Source organism: Crocodylus siamensis, chromosome 9, assembly GCF_052110815.1.
Source record: "Crocodylus siamensis isolate JL-2025a chromosome 9, ASM5211081v1, whole genome shotgun sequence".
In the NCBI taxonomy this organism is placed as follows: domain Eukaryota; kingdom Metazoa; phylum Chordata; order Crocodylia; family Crocodylidae; genus Crocodylus; species Crocodylus siamensis.
In genome coordinates, this window is record NC_143403.1 from 66022275 (window position 1) to 66048186 (window position 25912).

General features: G+C 45.5%; 1 protein-coding gene across 2 annotated transcripts in view; it reads left to right on the top strand.

Annotated features, from left to right (window-relative positions):
• The window catches only part of TMEM132D (transmembrane protein 132D), a 397944-nt gene that overhangs the window by 336877 nt on the left and 35155 nt on the right, over window positions 1–25912 (top strand). For both annotated transcript variants that reach the window (XM_090063064.1, XM_090063066.1), the window contains exon 5: window positions 4209–4352. In XM_090063064.1, coding sequence (XP_089919190.1) covers window positions 4209–4352 — 144 coding nt within the window. The remainder of the gene's footprint in view (window positions 1–4208; window positions 4353–25912) is intronic.

Consider the following 25912-nt stretch of genomic DNA (forward strand, 5'->3'; position numbering starts at 1 on the left):
AGTCAGTCACGTGCCCCTTGGGCACTCGTGGGACCTCTGAACCACCCCTTTCCAGTCTCAACCAAGCTGCCGGAAGCATTCAGGGTCTTGCTGGCATTGTCAGACAGTCCGCGAGTCAGCAGAGCCTCCCACTGCCACTTTCCAGGGCAGGAGCTCTCCACTCTGTGGCTAGCACGGACAGACTGGCTGCCTGCTCTCAGGCCCAGGCTTTATGAGCAGGGATCCGGGGTTTCCATTTCCCACTGGGAAATGGAGTATACCACGGATATTACATTTTACTGGAGGCAAACTCCGATTTCTCATTTTACTGGAGAAGCCCACAGATTTTGCAGTTTTGCAGTGGGCTCTCTGCAGGCTGGCAGACCCTGTGCCGTTGCCCTCACTGCAGCCACACGTGCAGGGGACACATCGCCAGGGCAGTCCAGGGCTCACAGCGACAAACAGCTTCTTACGTGGCCCTGCTATTCCCTGCTGTGCTGGGTTGCACCTGCTGGGCCACGGGGGTCCTGCGGCAGGCAGCAGGGTGGAAACCTGAGCCCACAGCCTGCCCCATGCACAGATCTGGGGGGCATGGGTCCCCCTTGCTCCCTGGGAGTGCATGCAGTGCCAAGGAGCTTCCCCCCCAAGCATACCGCTCACCTCACTCTCAGATCTGGGGGGACACAAGCCCCCCCTGGCCCTTGGGGAGTGTGCAGCTTCCTCTGCCTGAGCCCACAGCAGGCAGCAGGGGGTAGCCAAGCTCGGCTCAGCTGCAGCAGCCTCAGCCTCCTGCCAGGGGCAGGGGGCTGCGGACCTGGGACCCTGGCAGCTGGGGACCCCTCTGGCAGAGCTGGGGGGCGCAAGGGGCTGTGTGGGGGGTGGGGGTGAGGAGCACCAGCGGGGCTGCGGGGAGCCTTTTATTTTAATCATGGATTTGGGGATTTTTATCAGAGAATTTGCAGTTTTTTTCAGAGAATTTGTGAGGGATCAGGGGAAACCAGGATCCCTGTTTATGAGTCTCTGAAGCCCCACCCCATGCAGTCATGTGGCTCTGTGGGCACTCACAGGAGTTTCCCATCTGTGCTCTCCCTGCTAGAAGTGAGCTCATCCATCTGCTGCTCCTTGTTTCCGGGCTGAGTTTCCCTAACTACCCTTGCTGCATTTTACTGCTCTGCCTCCCTCCCCAGGGTGAGTTACAGGGAGAGGCTAGCTATGAGAAAGTGTCTTGCACCCTGATGTGTCTGCTGGTGACTATTTCATTAGCAGCTAGCTGTTTTCCCAGCTACCAGGCCTCCCCGGTTCAGCTCAGCCTGGTACTCTTTCCTCCTAAAGTCACAGGAGCCTTCCAGCATCCAGTTACAGGATGCATGAATGTGTTTGCATAAAGTTAAGCGCATGCATTATTGTTTCCTGGGTTGTGCTCTTATACTGCAAACTCTTGAGGTGGGGGACTGAGTCTACCTTTGTTTCTATAATACCTGGGACAAAGGGACTTTGATCCAGATGATGATCTTGAGTTCTACTGTAATTCAAACAGTACATAATAATAATCCAAGTTAACATTTTATTAGATTAAAAAAAAAAATAGAGTGAGCAAAGTTAATCTTAATGATCCTATGCTCATCTGCAGCCAGTGATGAAAAGGTCAGAGTGGCCTTATCTGGTGTATTTGTAGCCCTAGTGAGAGCAGGAGGCATTAGAAATCTTCTGACAGTCTGTTGTCATACTAGTCCAAGTCCACAGAGAGTCGGATGTGGCTTGTTAATGATTCTTATACATTTCTAAGCTCCTGGAGGCTAACTCAAAGCGAACGCATGAGGCTCACTGCTTGCTGGTAAAGCTGGTGGCTGCTTTTTTCTTGGGCACCCTCGTTTTGTTAGATGGTTTGAAGGGCTCATTCTCATGCCTCTCCTTCCCCGTGCAGACTTTCAGCAAGACACTCTAGGGCTTGCCCAAAAGTCTCTGCAAGGCTTCGGATTTAAATTCAGACAAGCAAAACAACATCAAACAATAAATTAACACATCTGGAAATGTAGTTGCCAACTGTCCCAGTATCCCAGTTGCCTGAATAGTCTAACCAGTTCTGAGAGCAAGCGTGTGCCTAGGACAGATGGGTCTCACGCGGGCTGGCTATTCCCAGAATCATGCGTCTTTGTGTGCATTGTGATTTCTGACTCGCTGGAGAGCTGGATGGGGGAAAGAGGGACCTTTCTTCCTCAGGTGTCTGTCAAATTCTGTTTTTCCCTAAAGAGCATGGCAGGGGTGGGACAACTCCAGCAAAGTGGCTGTATCAATAGGAGATACTTTTCTTTTTTTAGATATTGCTTTAAGCCAGAAGAAAGTACCTGGGTTCCTTTAAGAGGTGTGAAGGGAGTTTGTCTGATCCAGGTCCTTTAGATGAGAGAAAGATGTGCGTCTCCTCTCTAGCCCACGAGACAGAAGGGAGAGTCATCTTCTGCATACTTGGTTTCAGTCTCTTCCTTTGTCTGCTGCCACAAGAGAAATCAGGTCAGGCTCAGAACTGATAGCAGGTGCTATCTAGATAACGAGAAGTGAGCAACGGGGGTGTTTGGAAGACCATATTTCATCTGACCCAGATGAAGTCCAGAGTCTCTTGTTCTATGGGGTGTTTCTTGATTTGGAGGTTTGGTTTGGAAAAGCTTCAAAAGCTTTCCTGGAGTGAGTCACATCTTGCAATTAGGAATGGGAAGAAAGCAGGAGCCAAGTTGTGTCTTCTGTTTCCCTTGGAAAAAAGACACTGAGAGCACAATTGTGTCCTATGGGTCTGAATCTGTGTGTACTACCAAAGCTCCTCTAAGAGTGTGTAAGGAATACATCGAATGGGTAGCATGCTATTGGGATTAGATATGGCCCTAATTAGAAACAATACTGTTGTAATTGTATAGAGCTATTCTCATCCTAGGAACTCCAGGGCTTTGCAGAGAGCTTTCCCTTCCAGAGAGGGATGATGTTTCTGTATTTTCTTCATTATGTGGATGGGGCAACCAGACCCATAGAGATGCCAAGGTCACCTGCAGGCTCAGGATAGATCCCAAAGCACCTTCCTTCATTTTAAAGGTGGCACCCATGAGTCTGATTCTCTATAGCCCTGCCCCATGGAGCCATTTGCATCAGATAACAATAGCACTTTTAAACTCACTCTCCAAGGATGTAACCAGTTTCAGAGCAGTGGAAATGGAGACTATTATAATATGGCCCCTCATCCCCATGCCAAAGTCACGGAGCCAGAGAGAAAGCAAGAAAGAAGGAGCCTGACTCTGTGGCTTAGGGAGGAGACCGTTGCTATTCACCAAACAGCAGCCAGAGTAAGGGAGGCACCTGGCAGCAAGGAGAGAGTTCATACTCAGAATCAAACGGAGGTTTATTGTGCAGCATCATAGGTAGATCTGATGTCTCCACAGCACTCCCGTGGATACATGAGGGGCAGCTTAAGCCAATGGGTAGAGCCAGTCCCCTATGAGAAGATCTAGATGCTATTCTGAGCTCTGCTACTGGGCCTCCGTGTATTCTTGAGCAAGTCCTTGACCTTCCCAATGCCTCTCTTCCCTTCGTCCATCCTGTCTGTGCAATGTGTAAGTTCTCCGGGCCAGGGCCTGTCTCTCTCTATCCATTACTATAGGCTTGAATAACAAGGAGCAATGACAGCAATGAATAGTAGCGGCAGAGACTGCTTCTGTGGGTGGTGGTATCTAGCAAGTATCCCGTTCAGACTAGACCCTCTCTTACTTATCTAACCAGAGGAAGTCTGCTTCTCGTCCTCTTCCCCTGCAGGGGAGAGAGTCTGTGTTTTCTATCCCATCAGACTTCACAGTCAGGCTTGTTGTTGTCCTGCAGTAAAGGTTTCAAACCCGAACCCTTGCTCATATCACTGTAATGGGATGTTGCTCCAGGGCTCGGAGCCGGTGCTCGCTGTACTATGACGAGATGTATCCCATAACTGAAAACCCAGGGTGAAATCCTGTCTCATTTAAATCAATGGAGGTTTTGCCTTTGATTTCAGCGAGATGCAAATTTCCTGCTCAAGTTTACCTTCCGCTTGGTGAGCTTGCCCGCGCTTTTCTCCTTACTGCTGGGCCAGCAATTCTCGCACCACTGTTTGGAAATGCTCACAAGCTTCATTCTTCTAAAGACAGACCAAGGAGAAGAGAGTGGGTGTTTGATGAAGTGAGAACAAAGTTTGTAAACCGAGGTCCTGTTTGGTCTTTCAGGAAGCAGAGATCCTGAATACGGCAATCCTCACTGGGAAAACCGTGGCCGTCCCCGTGAAGGTGGTCTCTGTGGAGGACGATGGGACTGTGACTGATCTTGTAGAGTCTGTGGAGTGCAGGTCATCTGATGAAGATGTGATTAAGGTAAGATCCTATTGCTTAACTGGGGGGGGACTTGTCCCTGCAGGAACATATGGTTAGCTGTGTCTTCCGGCCTTTCAAGTTGTTTATCCAGTGCAGTTACTATCCTTTCGCTTAAAAAACCCCCCAGAATTTACTATGACTGAGGAGTGGTGCACTGGATCAAATGGCAAAGCCAAAACCTCCCCCCGTTGCATTTCAGGGTACTTTTGTCGCAAATCAATCAATCAACCTCTGCTTATTTTTCTGGCGTCTGTGATTATGAGAAAATGGCACACATTCAGGGGGATGAATCAGCCCCTGGGGGGTGGCTCTGTGCAGCTGGTCTTCCACTTCTTGGAAGAGGGGACGCTTGACTCGAAGCTCAGTCTAGGCACTCAGTCAAGGGGGATGTGTTGCCCTGCTGTACAACACTTTGATGGCACAAGCCACTCTTGAAAGATCAGTGACTGCACTGTTCTTTACGGCTTTGATTTAGACTGCATTCCTGCTTATCCGGCAGTGAGCAGAGCTTTGCCCACTCCCTTCTTGGTTTCCCAGGTTAAAAGCGAGAGGGAGTAGTGTTAACCCTCAGACCGAATCCAGAGCCGGTGTGGACAGTAGTGTAAGCTGCATTTCAGCAAACAGGTGCAAGGTCACTCTGAGATGTGCAGTGGCAGGGACATTGCAATGCTGGGTTCAAACCTGGGTTTTGTTCCTCTGATTTTGGGGTTAGGCCAGACCTTCAAAACATTTTGATGCTTCTTGAAAGCTGCTTTAAACTCAACCAGCTACTGACAGGCCCAACTGCCAGTCGATAACAGAGGCCAGAGACTGATGGAGGGCAGGCCTGTGCCAACCATGTCCTGAATTGTCTTACTCTTTGTCTGTTTTCACTTGCTCAGCCTGCTAGTGCTAGGGCTGAAGTTATCAAGAGAAAAGTTTCAGATCTGAGTTTCAATGAGTTGCGAAATATGGGAGTGTTTCGGATTCAGATCTGCACTATATTTTTTTTTACCTCCTGTTTTCCTATACTTTAAACAGTATGGGACATCTTGCTAAAGTCATGGACAATGCTTTCTAAATGGCTAAGTTGGCCCAGGTTAGCCCACAAAGATTTTTTTCCGCCATAGGGCATACAAGTTGCAATGGCACATAAATCAGAGAAGATGGTGTATTGGTAAAGTGTTATAGATGTCACCATTAGCATGCACTAGAGGAAAATGGCCATTTGTTTTTTTCGGTGTAGAGTACTGCAACGATTATGAATAAGAGCTTGTAAGAAATTCTGTAAGCTTCAGCTTCAATTTGTGTTACTGAGTGTTAAAAGACACTAACAGACAACGATACTGATGGAGAGGCAGTGTGACGGGTGCAGGGAACTCCTGCTTGATGAAAGAAATGCAAGCTTATCTGGTGTGGTCATTATCTTCTAACACACTCGTGGGCGGCCGTCACGGAAAGACAGCCCTCTCCAGAGGAGAAAATGAGAGCCATCGCGAGAAGCACGAGTTAAAACTAGAGCAGCTGAAAGAAAATGTATTGTGAGCATAAAAGGAGGTTTGTCATTTTGGTTGTGTTCTTTTAGCCAGCTAGAACTAGCCTGGTGGCCAAACGGGCTTTCAGTAGCAGAGCACATCCCTTCAACTATCGTTCAAACTTGTCCCTGGGATGTTAGTGACCTTTTAGTGACCAGTTTAAGCCCACATCAGAAGGCAGTGTTTAGTTGCAGATATACCCTCTATCTCCATAGAGTGGCCCCATTGCCTGAAATACATCTTTCCTAAAGAGCTGCATTTATTTTCCATGCTAGTGCTATATGCCAGCAACTGGAGGCTTGCTTAGTATTCGGTGATGTATTCTTTTAAGACCAAAGCAGGAACACGGACATGACTGCTGCGGGCTTGTAGTTTACGTCTAAGTTAAGTTACTTAACGCTGTAGGGGATTACCAGTAATGGAGATGCACAGAGTACGAGATGGTGAAAAGCGACCTTTTGTGAGCTGCATCCAGGAATATTTTTTTCCCCCCACATTTCTCGTCAGGCAACTGTAACATTTTTACCCATTCTGGTTGTTTGAGGCCGCTTCGTCTTCACAGTAATTCCCTGTATGCAGGATGAATCCAAGTAATTTGGAAGTCCAGCATGTTTTATCTTTTTTTTTTTTTTTAAATTTACATAGGATATACATTTATCTGATTAGTTACAAATCCATTCACCTTTCTGGTGGCTTCTGATTAAGCATACTCCTCTGGCCACCTTAATCCATCCGGTTCTTTTGCTTCCAGGATGCCATTTTGAGTCTGGTACATCTGGTCAATGTAGATTTTAAAAAGAAGAGTAGACATGACACAGATGCATTATTGCCTGGGGTACCTCGGGGTCATAATTGACCATATGACTATGAGCCAGTAGTGTGATGCTACAGTTAGCAGAGTCTGGTACATCTGCTCAGTGTAGATTTTAAAACGAGGAGTAGAAATGATACAGATTCGTTATCATCTGGGGTACCTGGGGGTCATAACTGACCATATGAATGAGCCTCCGGTGTGATGCTACAGTTAGCAGAGCGAACAATACATTGGCATGCCAATGCATCTCAAGCAAGACTAAAGAAGTTATTCTCCTGCTCTACCCGCCACGCTTCAAGAAGGATGTGGAGAAGCTTGAGAAAGCCCAGAGAAGAGCCACTTGTATGATTAGAGGCCTGAAGAGCAAGCCATACGAGGACAAGCTGACAGATATGGGACTGTTCAGCCTAGAAAAGAGAAGACTTTGGGGGATTTGGTGGCAGCTTCCAAATATATCAGGGGCTAGGCAAACAACTATTCACCAAAGTGCCCCGGGGCAAAACCAGGAGCAACAGTCATAAACTCCTAGAAGAAGGTTTCACACTGGATATAAGGAAAAACTTCACGGTTCATCTGACCAGACTCAGGACTAGACTCCCAGTGGGGCTGGTGCAGGCACCTACCCTGGATATTTTCAAAAGGAGACTGGCCGCACACCATGCTGGCATTATTTGACCCCAGCAGTCTTCCCTGCCCGGAGCAGGGGGCTGGACCTGGTGATCTGACAAGGTCCCTTCCAGCCCTACACGTCTGTGAATCTGAATCATACATTGTGGCCTAATCCTTGACTGATGTAAATGAAATTAATAGAACAACATTTTATACAGCAGCTGAGGATCTGGCCTCTTTTCCCCCATCAGCTAAAATGTATAAAGAATCTGTTTGTACAGGAAGTGGTTAATAGTGGTTTGTGATGTAGTGGGGTAGGAAGACTTCATCTCAAGTAAACTATTAAAAATTAGACTGAACAATAAAAAGCACAATAAGCAAAGATTTCTATTAAAAAAAACAGCTGTGTCATAACATTTCCCAGTGTTTAAGACAGGGTCAGAAACATAACTGGCCAGGACTGTGTCCGGGGCAGTCCGCCCCCCCTCCACCTTACCTCTGGACCTTCATTCAGGCCTCTGGCTCTGGGAGCAGGCAGCTCCGAGCCGCATGTAGAGTTGCCGGCTGCTCAGGAAGAGATATTACATCTTTTTTTTTGCTGTAGATGCCCATATTGAAGAGGCAAAACTACTCCAGGTCTTGGTGGCAAAAAATGGGGTGCCTGCTGCCACCTGACAATACTACAGTCCCCACAGTGCTCCTCACTCACTGATGCACCACTGATTGGAGCTGGGAGTGGAGCTGGAAAGGGCAGCAGGGGATGGAAGGGAGAAGCCCCCCACTCCATTTGACACCCCTTCCTTAGGCAGTGCCCAGGACATGTGCCCCTCACCCACACATCCTTACACTACTGGATGGGGAGCAAATGTAATATCCTAGCAAACAATTCTGCACTGGCAAAGGAGTTAAATAAGAAGACTTACTAGGTCCTTTCCCTCTGTACTTTGCATGTACATTTGAATTCTTCTGTGTTAAGGACCGCTCTAGTAATGTCTGGACAGTGCAAAGGGATGTCTTGAGATTAGCATTGCCTCTAAAAAATGTGTGCATTTATCCATGGGTGCAAATGACTAGGACTAGGACACACCCCTCCCACCCTCCTTTACACCCCACAAATGCGACACACCCACACCACAGTGTTGCCTGCCTGTGTTGACTGCAGGAGAGGACGGTGTCTTCCTGAGCCACACACCCACACCCCACAAATGCCACACAACCCCCCAACATACTCTATGCCCCTCCACACACAGCTACCCCCCCACAACCTCTCCCCACCCCCACCATACACACCCTCACCACTCACCCCTTCTAACCCATACACACACCCCACCATACACACACCCACATACACCCCCACCATACACCCCCCCACTCTACACATATACACATATACCCCCCACCATACACCCCCCCACCGTACACATACACCCCCCACTATACACCCCCCCACCATATACACACTCCCCGCCGTACACCCCCCTACCATACACACACACACACACACACTATAAAATACTAAGAATGTATTTTTGAGTTATTATGCAATCATTTCTATATACGCTAAACAAACACAAACCATGACAAAAATATTTTTCGTACTAAAATTAAAACATAGTAGGTATTTGACTTTTAGTGTATGAATTGGTGTTTTTTGTAGTTCTAAGATGGTAACCCCCCCCCCACCCCAAAAGGGGTGTATCTGGGGACAAGGGGAGATACTTCTGGTAGCAAAAGTCGGGGGTTAGGGGTGGGACTTCCAGCCCTAAGACGATGACCAGGGGGTGGGGCAACCGTCAAGGAACAGGGCTACCAATGCAACCCTTGATAGCTGACCAAACCTCATTAAGCAATCCTCCTCCTAAAATAATTGCCTGCCCCTGCACCAGATCCTCCTGCCTCTGCAGTGGAAACCAAGTTTTTAATGCCGTTAATATGATCCAATTAGTTATACCTCATATCACGTTGAGAGTACATTCTCTGAGTTTTCAATCCACCTTCTGTAATTCAGACCCAGCCTTTTACCCAGAAACCACATCTAATGAAGATATATATAGATAATTAGTGGTCAGCCTTCAGCATTGGAACTGTAATTAGAATTTCTGTTCTATGGGTATTAGAAGAGTGAATATACCAAGAAAGAAAAAGTTTATTAAAAAGGTCCATCATCATATAAAGATTAAGGTTGCATTTCTCTCTTGCTTCCATGGTTTCTGCCTTTTCTACTGTATCTCTCACTAGCACCTGAGGGATCCGTTATTTTCTATGCCATCTCTTTTATTTCAATATCATTTATGTTAATAAATAGAGATGGGTTTTAGCTGCCCTCCCGCAGAGAATGAGTGTATTTGGCCCCGCTTTTTGTTTCAAGGCCATGTTTATTTCTTGCTCCTTTTATCTGGGACTTTGAAGTACATTGTGCAGCACAACCAAACTGTGTTGACATCCTGTGAAATGCCATGGGTTTGAACATGAGTGCATCAACCGTGGCAAAAACTGGTCCGTTCATATATTATCAAAGGTTATTTGGCCCACAAGAAGCTACCCACTGTTCCAAGTGGCAGGGACGTGTCATTGTCTTCATGGTACAGATGAAGAATCTCAGATGCAGAAATACCACAAAGGACAAAAGGACAGAAATACCAATGGCAAGTTTTTCCAAATACTTGGAGTTGGCCTAGTTCTCCTGCTGCTCCTACCGCTGGCTTAACTGGGAACAAAGTTAAGCCAGTTCTGAGTGATTTTGGAAATCCCACATGCGAGTAGAGCATATGTTGAATATTTATGAAAAGCTTATCTGGGCTTGATCTGGTGAATAGTTTAATCAAAACTGAATGAAAAATAAATTCAGAAAACCCATATGCCTTGATTTTACATTTCATGTAAAAATTACCATTTTTTTTTAAAGGAGGTTAAAAAAGGGCTAACAAACCGAAAATGAAACAAGGAATCAGAACTCGGTGATATCTTTTGTTACACCGACTAGATATTTGCAAAAAACTTCCTTTACTTGAAAGATTTCAGGCACACTCACCCTTCCTCGCGTACCCTTCCCTTTGCCTGTACACCAATACGGCTACAACCCATATCCCTGAAAATGGAGCAAAACATTTTAACATGGATTTGCTGCTGTCTTCACTAAACTTCAGTCCCACAATTAGGATCAACAAGAAGGGGTGAGAGCTGAAGCTAAAAGAGGGCAGGAATGGGCAATAGGGAAGGAGCAGGCTAGGAATGACTTAGGTCATTTAGGTGTTTTCGTGTCATTTGGGGCTGGTAAGAGAACGGGCCGAAGTAACTGCAGAGCCACAGGTAATTATCCTGAGAACTCGTGGCGGGCACGTTAAGTTCCAGAAGAATGGAAAAGGGCAAACATAATGCCTGCCTTTAAAAATGAACCCTGGGGAATTACAGACCAATCAGCCTAACTCCAATTTTGAGCAAAATACTGGAACAATCATGAAACAACATATCTGTAAACCCCTCGAAAGTAACAAGGTGAAAACTAACAGCCAGCCTGGATTTATCAAGGGCAAGTCATGTCAAACCAATCCAATTTCCTCCTATGACAAAGTAGCACGACTCGTGGACAAAGGGAGAAGCTGCGGATGTGATATATCTTGACTTTAGTAAGTCTTTGACACTATCTCACATGACATTCTTATAAGCAAACTAGAGAAATATGGTCTAGATGAAACTACTGTAACCAATTGAAATAGTGTGCTCAAAAATTAAATGTTTCACCTTCAGACTGGACGGATGTAATGAGTGGGGTTGCACAAGGGTCTATCCCATGTCTGGTACTATTACAGATAGAATAGAGAGTACACGTATTACATTTGTAGATAATACCAGGGTGGAAGGGGTTGCCAGAGCTTTGGAGAACATGATTCGAGTTCAAAATGGTCTTGACAAACGGGAGAAAAGATGTAACATAAATAGGATAAGATTCAGTAAGAGCAACTATGGAGCTTAGGAAGCTAAATCAGACTTTCCTTGCAAGAGATGAGGACGGATTGCTCCACTTAGAAAGAATTGAGCAACTGCACAAATACAAGGTGGAGTTATTTCTGCAGAAACAGCTCTGAGGATGATAGCAGATCATGGGCTGAACCTGAATCACCAATGCATGTTGTGAAACGAAACAACCACAGTAGCAGCATGTATAAACCACAGCGTGTTCAGACGCTCAGCATAATCCTTCCACTTTATTTCACTCCAGTACATCCTCAGTTGGAACAGTCTGTGCAGCTTTGGGTAATGCACTTCAAGACAGATGTAGACCAAATGCAGAGAATCTGTAGGAGAGCAGCGAACAAGATCAGACTTCTTCCAAACAGAAGCTGTAAGGAAATATGAGCAGTGGTTTGGTATATGGGTGGTCATGCTTCACAGCAAGGGGACTGACAAGGTAATTTCCAGCCTTGTTTTCTACGATTTCCAGTCAAAGAAGTACTTTGATTGATCCAAAAGGAAAAAATAAAAACCTCTCAGCTTTTTCATTCATGGAGAAAGCAGGTAGATTTTTATTTCCAGTCAACATGAAATGATTTTTTTTTTTAGGTTTTTTTCCTTTTTTTTTCTTTTTCTTTCTTTCTTTTTTGAGTCCACAGCTGAGCTAAAAACCCATTATTCTCACAACATTATCCACAGCAACTCACCAGAAGTCACATACTGAGCTGATGCCTGAGCTGAGCCCAGAAATAGGTGTTTTGGCTCCCTGCTTCCCATTAGACACATATCACTGACCGTTTTATAGAGAACGGCATCCAGAACTTGTGTTTATCCAAAAAGTATATGTTTCCGGTAGGACTTCTTGTGGCATTGTACTTCCAGGTCCTCTGGCTCAGTTCATGGACCTCAGATGGGGATGCAGATAGAGGCAAATTTATAACTCGAGAAGGAATAACCAATTAAATACTCTCAGATACAAAGACCTCAGCTCCTGACTATCTGTGATAGTCCTATAGGGGGATGGTGCAGATAGAGGTCTGCATGCAGGAACTGCAACTGTCCTCTGCTATGTTGAGGTGGGCTTCAAAAATAAGGACCGGATTGTAGCTTCATGTCCGTTTCTGGCAAAGGATGGATTTCCCAGTGCATCTATCCTGTGCCTTTTGGGCTTTTAAATAGGTGGCAGAGGAGCAAATTTCAACTCATGAGCACTGCTTGTTTGATTTTTCAAGCCTCTTCTCCAGTAACACGGCACAGGCTGTTCCAGGAATGAACAATCAGCGTGCGGAGATCACCGATCAGGCAAGGAATATAAGGCTATTTTGTTCCATCCACTCCGAATGGTGTTAAAGGAACAATAATGTGCCTGACAATTTGTAAAATCTTACTGCAGAGTAATAAATCCTTCACTAAAACTCAGCACAGTCTTATCAGCAGCAAGCCAACCTCTTTCTAACCGAGTGACAGACCTTACAAGCTACTCCCCCCAAAACAAAAGTACTGGAGCGTTTTAAATAGCCTGACTCAGCCAGCGTTTTAAAACATTAAACTTTGGGCATCTGTTTCTCCTCTTACTTACTAGTTTAATTCAGGAGTAAATTCAATTCTGTGGAAAGCAGAAGGGTGACACACTGGCTTAAGAGCAATGGGGGGAAACACTCAGGTCCAGGATTGGACTGGGGCTGCCGTTTTGAATGCTGCCAGCATGCATGACTATCAAATGTGTCGGTATATTTGGCGTTTTCATGAAAGCCCCTGGAAATATGTAGTTGGGTGAGAGTTGTCCATCTTTCTTTTGAAAATAGGGAAACCCTGAAAACAATGCATGTTTTCTAAAGACATAAAGCGAGACGGTAAAAAGCAGTAGCTCTCTCTTTCCTTCTGAGCTCATGAGTTTCAGCGTTTAGATGCCTGGGATATGCCATACTGCAACAACCTTGGAAACACATGAGCGATCACTAGATCTACCTGGAAAGTTTCAATGAAGTTTTTTTCCCCACTGAAAAATATTTTTGGCTTTATTTCACCCTCACCCCCCGCCAAATCGAAATTTGCCATACCACAGCTACCTTGCAAAAAGGTGAGTGGTCACTAGATCTACCTGGAAAGTTTCAATGAAGTTTTTTTTTTCCTCCACTGGAAAACGTTTTTGGCTTTTTTTCCCCCTAAAATTGAAAATTTCCAGCGAGATAAGGTTGATTTGTTCAGTATTTTCTATTTGGAAGGTCAGACTAAAATGTTTCCTTCATGTTCTGGCTAATATAAGTCGTGGCACCGACCTCGGCTGCTATGGCACTTCATGGGTCTTGTAGTTCCAGGTGCCTTCCTTCTGCCCTATGGGCCCAGATCCTTGGCTAGACTACACTTCCCAGCATGCCTTCTCATTGCGATGCCTCCATATACTTGAGCTGCCTTGGTGCATGATGATTCATATCAACCCAATAAAGAAAATATTCCATTTTGGGTCAATAGATGGAAACCCCAGTTTCAATCAGGAATAAGCTGTCCCAGCTTAACTTTCATGTACTGCGGGATAGGAGCGGACACATGAACCAGTTCCTGCGAAATAGCTGCTACGTAGTAAGTTCTTCCTCCTCGGTATGATGCATTTTTCCATACCTCAGACGCAGGCAGGCAGATCATTTTCAGCCACAGTTGTGAGAAGTAGGAAGCAACCATATGACCTGGTTTACAGAGCTGCTTCGTTACAATTGAATAATTGAAGATGTCTTTTCTGTGCTGCGCTTTCATGAAAATGGCTGCATTTTGAGATCGAGAAAAGGACATTCATTCAGTCCCTGTGTCAGCTAGTAAAGGGAAATATAAAACTGGAAAAGGGAATGGTAATACAGCAAGCCTTCCTAAGTTCTTTCAAAGAAAGTCTGATTTACCTTAGCCCAATATACAATAACATTATATGTTGGGCTCACTAATTCTATCCCTCATAATTGCTGGAAAGCCAGCATAAGGGTCACAGCCTCATACCTGTTTAGTTCTCCAGAAAAAGGAGAAAAATAACCCAAAGCTCCCTGAAAATACAGCATGCCCCCATTCCCAAAATGAAGGTGCTTAGACACTATGGGAATGAGGTCCATCCAAAGAAGATGGAGCTGGACTGTTCTCAGTGCTGACAGATGACAGAACAAGGAGCAATGGTCTCAGGTTTCAGCAAGGGAAGTTTAGGTTGGATATTAGGAAAAACTGTCTCAATAGAAGGATGCTGAAGCAGTGGGACGGGTTACCCAGAGAGGTGGTGGAATCTCAGTCCTTAGAGGTTTTTAAGCTCGAACTCAACAAAGCCTTGGCTGAGATGACCTGGTTTGGGAAGGTCCTGCTTTGAGCAGGGGGTTGGACTAGATGTGGCCTTGTGAAGTCCTTTCGAACCTGAATTTTCTATGATTTTATGTTCCTAGACAGACAAGTAGATCACCATATTTTAAGATCCCCACATAAATTTAGATTTTGGAGAGCAATCTGACATGGGAGGCATGGGTTTTAAATCTTTTGGATAATCAAACCCATCTAATGTGTTGAACATCAGTATTCAGGATTGCCTCCTGTGAAAGATAAATCCAAAGGATGATACACCAACAGAAAATGGCATAGAGCTACAGTGGGCAGGTGGGAGAAGCAGAAAGAGAAAGGGAGCCTGATGTTCTTTTTCTTTGCAGTGGGGTAAATCAGAAAGTGCCTCCCTGAAGTCAGTGGAGTTGCAGTGCTGTAAATGAGAGGTGGATCAGACCTATACAGTCCAACCCCGTGAGTCTCCAAACTAGGAACTTGCATTAAAGAATCATAAGACAAGATCCCTCCCCTTAAAACGCCACCTCTTGCTTCTAAAAATCTTCATGCTCCCCAGTTACAGTGACTTGTAAAAGAGTGTCTGCCACCTTCTTTTAAAAGAGGTTGTATTTATAGTATGCATGCAGGATCCAAGTCACCCCTTCGAATGAGGACACAAGGCTCTTAATGTCACTTTATTACTAGGTAGTAAAATGTTACAACACGTCATATAAACTCCTATCATCTTAACCCAATCTAGGACCTTTTCTGGACATGTCAGGTATAATACACCCACTAAGTTATGCAGTTTTGGTTTATCATTTTCAGGGGTGTTCGGGCAGCATGTTAAGCTAAGGAAAGCTTCGATAGTATTACATTTAAAATGTGGGGCCAGATTTTCAGGTAGTTCCACTCACTCGAATGGTCCTATGCCCTTTAATGGTAGCAGGGAATTTGGCCTGTTGCCTGAAGCTTGAGAGAGGATGCTGGCCAGGTTGGGTCCTGAAACCACATCCATTGTCCTGAAAATTAAATATAGAATGCTTGGAAGACAGTGGAAGGACCCAGGGACTCATGGAGACTAAAAGATTTATTATGTGAGAGGGGACCAAGAAAATATTAGAGGTGGGAAGGATGTAGTTGAACCAAAGACCCGTGTACCCCTCTAGTACATAATCCACCCATGGTTTTCCTTATTTGCAGCATGATCCAATGTTTAAACCTTCAGAAAGCCTGAGTTCTAATCCCAGCTCAGCTCCATATTCCTTGTATGACCTTTAGCTACCATTCAAATGACCTATGCCCAAGTAAAATTATGATGACAGTGCTTCCCTATCTGTGTGTAGGGCTTTCAGACAAGTGGCCCTGCATAATGAAAGCAGTGTTGTTATGTAATGTCACTGAGTAACTTGGATTCATCTCCCTCTTTTTCTGAAGCAGCCCCACAGATTTAACTTAAATGCAACTTAAACACATCTACATGTGCGCTTTAATGTGCATTAGCCTTTTTAATGCGCATTAAAACACCATTAAAAAACTTGGGGCATTTGTACACATGCTTGCGCCACAGCACCAGGCAATCTTAAAAGTGCCCAGCGCTGCAGCGCATGCATTTGTATAAGTGGCAAAATGCATGTTACTGCTGAGAAAATGGCAGCGGCACACTTTTGAACTAAAACACATCAAAGGTGGTTAAGTTCAAAAGCGCACTGCCACCATTTTCTGTATGCTAGCACGCATTTCGCCACTTATACGGCTTCACACGATACAGCGCCATGCGCGTCATCTCACATGCGTAGCAGACTCAATTAATCAAATCTGCTCCGATGTATTGGATCTCCAAATATTCTTTAATTACTTTCTAAGAACTTATTTGCTCAAGCTTCTGACCCTCTCTCCCCAAGTCGTAGCAGGTGGACTGCATATGTCAGACACCTGGCTAAAGTAATTTGCTTTAGCTAGATATGGTGTTTGCTGCTTGGTAGCTGAAACATTTAGACCTCTATTCCCTGATCAGCAGCTAATCATGCTCACTAATTACCAAGGCTCATTTTACAGGATGGATGAGAAATATAATGGCTGAAGATGCATATGAAACAAGGAGAATATCAATCCATGGAAAGCTTGTAACAAATGGGCAGATTGATTCCCAGTAGTTGGTACTTTAACAAAATATTGACTATTTAATCCTTATATAAACCTGAGCAAAGAGCCTTAGGCTGCAAACAGACCTTGCACTTAACCCAGGATAAATCATTTTATTCCAGGGCAAAGTGAAGTTGTACAGACATCCATGTATGCTGTCCATGGATAAATCCTAAAAAAAAAGTTTTCCAAATAAGAAGCAATAACACTTTATCCTGAGATATTGCAAATTACAGTACAGTTATCCCATATCGCATCATTGAATTAATGGCAGAAAGCAGCACTGCACGCAGCAGCTCACTGAACCCTAATTAGAAGAGCAGTATAAATAGTAACCAATCCTGGGATTTTTCTGCTCCCAGATAGACATAGGTACAGCTTACTTAGGGACAAATGCAACATCTGTTTCAGGCCCAAGACACGGGCTGTATAATTATATTTCAGTAAGGACCATGGACAGCAGCATTTTCAGGGTCTGAATTCCATCAACCCTGCTAAATTCAGGGGGAAATCCCTTGGAAGAGGGTTCTTATCACCTGCGTAACGATAAAATATGAGGGCACTTCTGTCTCCGTGATTTTTTTTCTCTTTGCCCTTCCTTGCAGACATTACAAAGGATATGCATATGTATTATGTGGGGGTATGATGTGTATCAGCTTGAAATGGACTTCTCTTTAAAATAGCCTAGCGATGTTTCTAGGGGATGTTATCACTAATGTTCAGCTAGTGATTTTCAGTCTAGTAGAGGCCGCTTTGGCTTTTCCCCCATCCATCACCCTTGTTCAGCTTCACCTTTTGCTCCCCTTGCTGTTTCTCCAGCAGTTGTCCTGCAACTCAATTTTCCGCCTGTTGCTGCTGCTCTTGCTTTTTCTTAAATGTCTTTCTTTGTGAACGTGCCCTCCCCAAACTTCTGGTTCCCTTAAGTTGCTCCTTTCACCCTGCTTCTTCTGGCCTACCTAGCAGCTTTTTAAAAGCTGCCAGTTATTAAAACACTGCACTGCAGGGATATTATCACACTTGCAAAACCAGCTTGTGGACCAGTATTTTTCTAGTGAGCTGACATGAAAGTAGAATCATGATGTATGGTATAAAAACACCAACCCATTACCTTTATTTCTTCTTTGCACGCATTACATTTATTTCTAGTATATGCAGCAAATTGACTAGATTCAGTTTTTTGAGAGCTCAGCTTCTATTTAGAGACCTAAATAAGGGCCATCCTGGTAAAGCAAATGTATTACTGTGGAAGGTCAATTCCCTCTTTCCTAGCAGAATAACCATATACGCTGTTCTTAACCTGGCCCTCAACTAACACACTGTTGAGTTCTTCAATTTGATCAGGTATGTGGGAAGTGTAGCATGGTAATTAGAACAGGAGACTGGGAATCAGGAATTTTGGCTCTGCCACTTACTCCCTGTTGTGCCCATTGGCAAGTCTCTTATTCTGAGGTCTGCTTAGTCCTTAATCAAATGAGTACAGCCTTACTAAATTACCTTAGGTGTGCTGACAGCTTTAATACCAAATGTTTGAAACATCTATTAAGACCCTGGAATAAAAAGCGCTAAATCCAAAAGATCATAAATAACAATTATCCATAACAGCCTTCATGTTCCTATATTGCAAGGGTGTCAAACTCATTTGGCCCTGCAGGCCACAGGAAAGGGATGAGACCAGTCCACAGGCTGGATGAATGGTCAGCCCTTCAGGTTAGATCAAGCCCAGGGGTCCCCCCTCCGTGGTGGATCCAGCACCTGTGGCGCCCGCTCTGGCTGGTCCAGGATAGGAGCCATATGCAGCACCAGTTCCAGCCTGTCTGCGGCAGGTGCTATATGTAACGCAGGTCCTGAACAGGCTGGAGCAGGCACTGCATGCAGTCAGGTGTTGGATCCAGCACGTCGGGGACACATGGGCCCCTGTCCTCTGTATGCCAGACTCATGTGCGATGTGTGCCAGGTCCTGCAGGCAGGGCTGATCTAGCACTCGCCATGTGTGGGTTTACGTGAGATTCGGGAGCTGGATGACGTGACTCCACAGGCTGTGTCTTTGACAGCCCTGCTATATGGTATTAATGTAACAGGATCTTCCCTGCTCTCTTTGAATACTGCTAAGAAATGATGTGCAGCATTTATTTGGGCTCATTTGTATAGAAGAGGTGAGTTCTGTTGCTTTCATATACCAGCTGCCCCTAGAATGAGTGAAGAAATTCCCTGGTGGTGTCACCTTGTTAAACTGGTTACAGGAGGGGAACTATGAACCAGGTTTGTGTGCATATTTGGGCATCCAGCTCTGGTTACTTTCATTGTAGGTGCCTCAATACCTTTAAAAATCTGGCCTTCTGCCCTTGGGCTGCTCAGGTTTAGTCAAAGCAGTGTAAATTATGTGGAGCAGATGGGTATTGTAAAAGGCTTCTTTTTCCTCCAAATCTCTGTAATCTAATAAATATTTAAAAAACTAAGCTTTCTTTGCAAGCAAGTATTTATTTTGATGCTGAGAGAGCTTTTGATGCAAGTAAATTTGGAGTATTTATTTAGAGCTATGGGTGGATTTTGGTACCTTCATCAACTGGTTTTGGCTTTTATGTGCATCTGAAAAGCTGCAGTAATATGTGTAATTTCAGAGCTCCTTTGAATTTATGAGGGACACTGAGAGAGCTGTAGCTCATATACAAAAACTCCACCTAGGAACAAGACATAATATAGGTGCTACGTTTCCCACCAGCAAAAGCCAGTAGGAGGGGGGAGCAAACCTTTTGTTACAAGAGAGGGTATAATTTGCATGGGTTCAAAGGCAATGAATGGGGAAAAGAATGTGTAGCAAGCTGCAGTATAAGATTAATTGTACTTGATTGTCCTTGTTAAAGCAGAGACTCAAAGCCAGTCTTCAGATATACACATGCGGTTTGCTTTACAGAGGGCATCTGGGAGATTGTATACAGCATTTGACATACCAGACCAGAATCTGACCTCGTTTCCGTGTTCACCAGTATAAATCCAGCATAATCCCATTAAAGTCAATGGAGTTGCAGTGTACTCATCCAGTTGTAACAGAGTAAACCTAACCTGAAGGGAGCTGGTTTTGCTCCTAAGCAGAATTGAACCAACATGGGATGGTTTTATTCCACATTAACCCAAACTTAAAGCAAAGCTTTTACTTAACTTAAAGCAAAGCTCAGCCAGAACTGAGTTCCACTAGGTTCAATGTCAAAGCCATAAATCAGCCCAGACTTCCTTGAAATTCTTGCAGATATTTTGATGAGACTAAGCTGAGTTTCTAACTTGTAAGAAAGCTTGAAATCAGCTGAGTTTCCTCAGGGGCAAGATTTTCATCACCATCAGTTTGGGCAGGGCAGCCTGTAACTGTCTGCTACAGGAGAAGATGGAGCAGTTCTGTCTGGCAGTATATTTGCATTTCTTTATGATAATTTTTGGAAACGCTTGACAAGTGACTTTCTAAGCTGCCCCTTTTCTTTCTAAATTAAATCAAGTCGATGTCCAGTCACATCTTTTTTTTCCTTTTTTCTCCATAAAAAAAGGGGCTCCATTCAGTGGTGTATGCCTCCTTGGAAACTCAGACTGCTGAAGGGCTATATACAGCATTAGGTTATTCACACCTGCACTAGTTAGTGCTTGGATCTGACAGTTATCTGTTGGCCTTCAGCAAAGCTAATTACTGATAGGATTTTTTTTTTCTTTCTTGTGCTGTCAAGGCATTAAGAAACCCGAGGGCTTGGAGTGAGAAATTGAATGTCATCAAATGTGTCAAAAAACCGCAGAAAAGAAACCTTTGAAACTTCAGAAGGAGTTGTGAAAATGGCCTTGGAGGCATATTAGTCAGAAGATGATTTTCCTGCACTTAGCAGTATAGGAAACAAAATTAATAAAGTCATAAAATGTGACTGGGTTACAGGGTTATTTTTTTCTAAAGCAGAAGGGTCTTTGTCCCTTCCCAACTTCTGCCATACATGGGTGAGAGACAACCCATCTGCTCTGCAAGATATTGGGAGCAGAATGCTCATCGACTCCTGGAAGTTGAAGGAGTTAGGTTGAGTTGGGTGTCTTTTCCAGATGCTGATGGACTGTACATGGGTAATGATGATTGTTTAGGGCCCAAAAACACCTTTGGTTTGCAAAGCTTAGTGATCATGGGGGCTAAGAATGTGGAAATCCACAAGCATGAAGGTGACACCAGAATGATAGCATGAAGATGGTGGCATGGGAGCTGACAACCCAGGGAGGGGCTAAGTTTGATGTGGGATTAACTCTGCAATGAACCTACTGAATGGGGTCCAGAGAAAGGTGAGAAAAACAACCATTGGAGGTGTATTAAGGAGCTATTTTCAAAGTGGAATAAGACCATTGGGCTTGGGGATTATGGTGGGCACTGACCCACTGACTCCTTGTGGGTCTTTTGAAAATGGTAACCTAGAAGCTTAGTTTCAGTGTGTGGGCAAGAGGCAGCATATACTGAACTATTCCCAGAATTCCCAGCAGTATTTTCAGGGAGGAGCAGGCCACCTCAGCTGATACACCAGGAGAATAATTCTCAGTCACCAGCCAGTCCTTCCTGAGGGCAAGAGGCCCTGCTGAATGAACTGGCATTTTTTATAGGCTTGCTGCAAAAATTTCCTGCCACAGATGCACCCGTCATCTAGAAAGTCCCATAATAGGAGGGTGTCACGGGTGGACCCGCGAGCGGCCGTGAGCTCGCGAGCGCCCCTTTGCCGTGCCAATTAGGGTGGTCTGACACCCTCTACTCGCCCGCCACGTCTTAGATCTTATTGGTTCAGTATGGGAGGCTGCCTACTCGCACCTAACGGCGCCGCAATGGTATCACTACCGCTCCAAAGTGGGGTCCTCTCCCCCAGCCTTATGGGCAAATGCGTGCCTCCAAGCCTCCCCCTTAGCACGCCCCAAGCCTCGCAGCTGTCCCGGGGGACGTTGTCTGGTCCCCTTCCTGTTCTGCGCCCTCTCCGGGCCTCGCCCTCTCTCTGGGGCCTGTATCCCGCTCACCGCGCCGCGCCCTCTCCGGGGCCTTGCCCTCTCCGGGGCCTGTACCGCGCTCTCCGCACTTGGGGCTCAGGTGGCCGTAGCCGTGCCTGGCCCCCTTGACCCTTTCTTGGGTCTTTTGCCCCACTGGGCAAAGTGCACCGTGCTCACCGCACTGCGCCCTCTCCGGGCCTTGCCCTCTCTGGGGCCTGTATCGCGCTCCTCGCGCCGCGCCCTCTGCGGGCCTCGCCCTCTCTGGGGCCTGTATCGCGCTCTCGGCGCTCCGCCCTCTCCGGGCCGTATCTGCGCCCTCTCCGGGCCTCGCCCTCTCTGGGGCCCGTACCGCGCTCTCTTGGCGCTACCCCCTCTCTGGGGCCTCGCCCTCTCTGGGGCCCGTATCGCGCTCTCCGCGCCGCGCCCTCTCCGGGCCTTGCCCTCTCTGGGGCCTGTGTACCGCGCTCTCCGCGCCGCGCCCTCTGCGCTGCACGCCTCACGCGCTTGGGCTCAGGTGGCCACAGCCGTGCCTGGCCCCCTGGCACTGTGCCCCTACTGGGCACCCGGAGCCCCCAAACTGCTGGGGAGCCCCGCTGAGGCCTCCTCGCTCCCCTACAGCCTCACCCGGTCCTCCGGTGTAAACTGTAACTTAAAGCCAAGCCCGAACGGCTGTAACAAAATCAACGAAGAGCCTACCTGCTCGTAAAGCCAATGCTCCGTCCTACCTCTCATCAGGGCGATCTTGTTCCCTGCATCATTGCAGCCTGTTAGGGGTAAGGCTGCAACCCCCGACTCTGGCCGCTCAGCTCAGCCGCAGAGCTCCTGCTTCTGCGGCAGCCAGAAGGGAACTGCTCCCTAGGCTTTGGCCTAGCTGTTTATAAGGGCCTGGCCCTGCCCCTCTCTGGGCCACATGACCTGCCTGGTTGCCCTAGCAACCCCCATCTGTGTTGCTTCAGGCCTCTCCTCTTCCTGGTCTCTCCTTAGGAGCGGGGCGCAGGAGTGCCCCGCGACAGAGGGAAACAGTGTGACTTGTTGAACCTGGGTTGTTGGAAACACGTTTGCCACCGGCATAGCGTATAGCAGCCTCTGGTTATTACATTACTTGGTTAATGGTTGTAGTCCAAAAGACCACCTATCATCTGTGCATTGCTGGTGTTATCCTCCTCCTCCTCTAGGCATGCCCTCCCCCATGCTCCCTTTCATCAGAGAATGGTATTTGGATCAGCTAAGCCCCATGTTGGGGACTTCCCCGCTAGAGGAGAACCGGCTGTTTTCCATCATTAGAATAGTGCAAATGGCGGAGCAAGACTGAGCCCAATGTAGCTGGTCTATGTAAATAAGAAAGCAGTAAAGACACTATTGTGCTTCCTTCTGTCTACACTGACATCTTTGTAAATCAGGAGCAAACTTTACCAAAATCAGTTTAATTGCGGACAGGGGAAGGAAAGGGGAGGACAAAAGGGAGCAGAACAGATGCCAGTTTCCCAGTGAATAGGACACCAGCCTCCCTCCCTGCTGCCTAATTGCATATTCCAGTGAGTCTTGGGGTTACACTCAGCCTTTAATTTCTTGGAGGAATAATATTGCCAGTGGTGAAATGTGTCCTGAAATAAACCACAGTGCTAAGCTCTTTCTAATTAAGCTTCCACCTAAACCTATAGTTGTTTTTGAAGTCAGTGGAGAGGGAAGAGATGAAGAAAAGTTGTGATCTATTTAGTGTGTAAATATAGAGATATATATTTATGTACGTGTGTAAAAGTTTTTTTGGGGGGGGGGAGGAAATCATGAGAGCAAACATAGTTTCTTTTTGGAGATTCAATCAGGGCCTTAGTTTTCATGGACTTTCATAAAAATAAAAGTAATAATGCACATTTATGTTTCAGTTCATAAATGTGAAGTGACAGCCTATGACTTAGCTACTGAAATGATATTATTGAGCCAAAAAAGAATAATAGAGGAAATTGAGAAAGCAGAAGGGAGAGGTGTAATAGAATTGGACATTGGCATAAATATAAATCATGAAAGGGAGATTGGTTTAATGCAAGATATGAAAGTCAGAAACTGAAGGTGTTAAAAAGATCATCGGCTCATCTCATAAAGAATCCCCTAGGCTAAGCAACCTTCGACCGTAGAAGCCAAATCTACTCAAACTAGATAAGCCCTGTTCAAAATTGTATGAGGAATTGCATATTATTCAGGAACATCCTCTCTCTGCCTCTCACCCAGTGACCAGAAGAATGCCTAAAAGAGGGAAAAGTCCTCTTCATTACCTGGGAAACCTTCCTCACTTGTAAGTCTTCAAATATTTCAAATGGATGCAAAAAATTATAACTCCTCAAATGAAAACCATAGCTCCCCAAAAAAGCCCAAGCAGCTATATTTATATGGCAGCTTGTTGCAAGGCTTTGAGTGCATTTATTGAAGGAGAAAGGGGCTAGAACAGCAGGTCTGGAGGCTTAGACCTCTGTCCACAGGAGCCATGTAAGCGTCCTTCCATACTTTCCTATCAAAGGGTCTCACTGCTTACTGGGCAGGACCATTTCTAACTTGCAAGGGATGATTCAGTCTCCATGTCTATTCTGCCCTTTGCTTCTGTTACACCGGCAGGAGGAAAGCATAGCAATTCTGGCAGAATGGCTTGGAAAAGGAAACCATAAATTAGCTCAAGCATCCTGTTGCTCTGTGCTACACACACTCAACTCAACTTGTCTCTTAGTAGAAAATGTTTGCTCCACGTCTTCTAAAAATGTATTTAAAAAGTCGTCCAACATTCCTAATTAGTCGTCTTAGCATTTTCCTGAGGTAGATGGCTCCTGCTTTAGTGATGAAACCAGGAGGCTGAGTGACATGACCAAAATTAGAAATAATCAGCCGAGAGCAGAGTGGGATCAAGCTGTAAGTCTGTGCTAAACTCATTAAGCCAAATGGTTTCCAAGTGAGTCTTCACTGTTTCTGTGTCATCCCTGTCTTATCTATAACATGGGCTTTCTGATGATACTTTGTACATAGGTAGCATTTTTTTTTTTTCATTCGTAGGTCTCAAGGATGGTTATAGCCTCTTTCTACAGGCGTGGTAACTGTGGTACAAATAAGTAAGGTTACATGATTAAAATCACATGGCAATCTGATGTCAGGATTTGCAGCTGAACCCAGGAAACATTTATAATGTTGCCCATCTCGGGTGGTGCCTGAATTTGTCACTAATGAGCACAGGGAAACTGAATTGGGTTATAGTCTGGACTAGTTTAAATATGGAAAGTAAGCTTAGGAGCAGCTGGAACTGAAGGAACGGCCTCTTTCAGTATAATTGCAGCAGCATTTACCTCTTGTCACCAGCCGTCTCCTCAGCCTACCGACGGGTGCAAAAGCTTAAAACCGCATTGGGCTATAGCCAGTTCCTGATGCCGAGCACTTGGCATTAGTATGTACATTTTTTCTAAGGAACTTTGCATACAAATAGAGCTGTCCAGTGTTCACCTTGTCTGAAACTCAAGAGCACATGACAGAGCTGCCAAGCTGTTGCAGGTGGGCGCTTTCTAGGCCAAAGTACATTTCCTGAGAGGACTTGTGGATAAGCATACGGGATGCGCTACAAGAGTGCCGAAGCTGGGTATGTCTGGTACTATGCAGATATTAGAGTATGTGTTGCTGGTTTTCAGCTCGTGAGCTTTTACAGAAAAAATGTAAGGATACGGGAAAAGCTACAAGGACCCTGTGACCACACTCTTGCCATCCCTTGCAGGTTCCAGTAAATAGATATCCCCCTACATGTCTTAAGTGTTTTCCTAATTAATTTCCTCAGCTGGCTGTTGCTAAAGTTCCTGGTTGTAAGGCCTCTGTGTTTGTCTCTACTATCCTTGTGACACTGAGTAGCGATACCCAACCAAAGTATCATTGTACCTTGGGTTGCCTTCACATCCTCTCAAGGGTGCTGTGGCATGCCACACAACATTAGCACTGTTAGGTGTACAGACATGGGTTACAACATGAGCCCAGCGAGGGCAAATAGGAATCCACAGTATTAGAAATGTTTCAACCTGTTGGGGTCATTCTTTGCAACAGAAGAATTGCTCCGTTGTCTTTCTGCAGTCAAAAAATAGAGTGAAAACTAAGAGCTGTGGGGGTGCCTTGAGTCTATCGAGGGGTGCCTTGAGTATAAACAGGTTGAGAGCCATTGTCATAAGGAGTTGCTACACTTATTTTCTTCCTGAGTCACAGGTCATGGAAATCTTTTGATCTAGCTGCCAGTGGGAGTGTCACTAGGT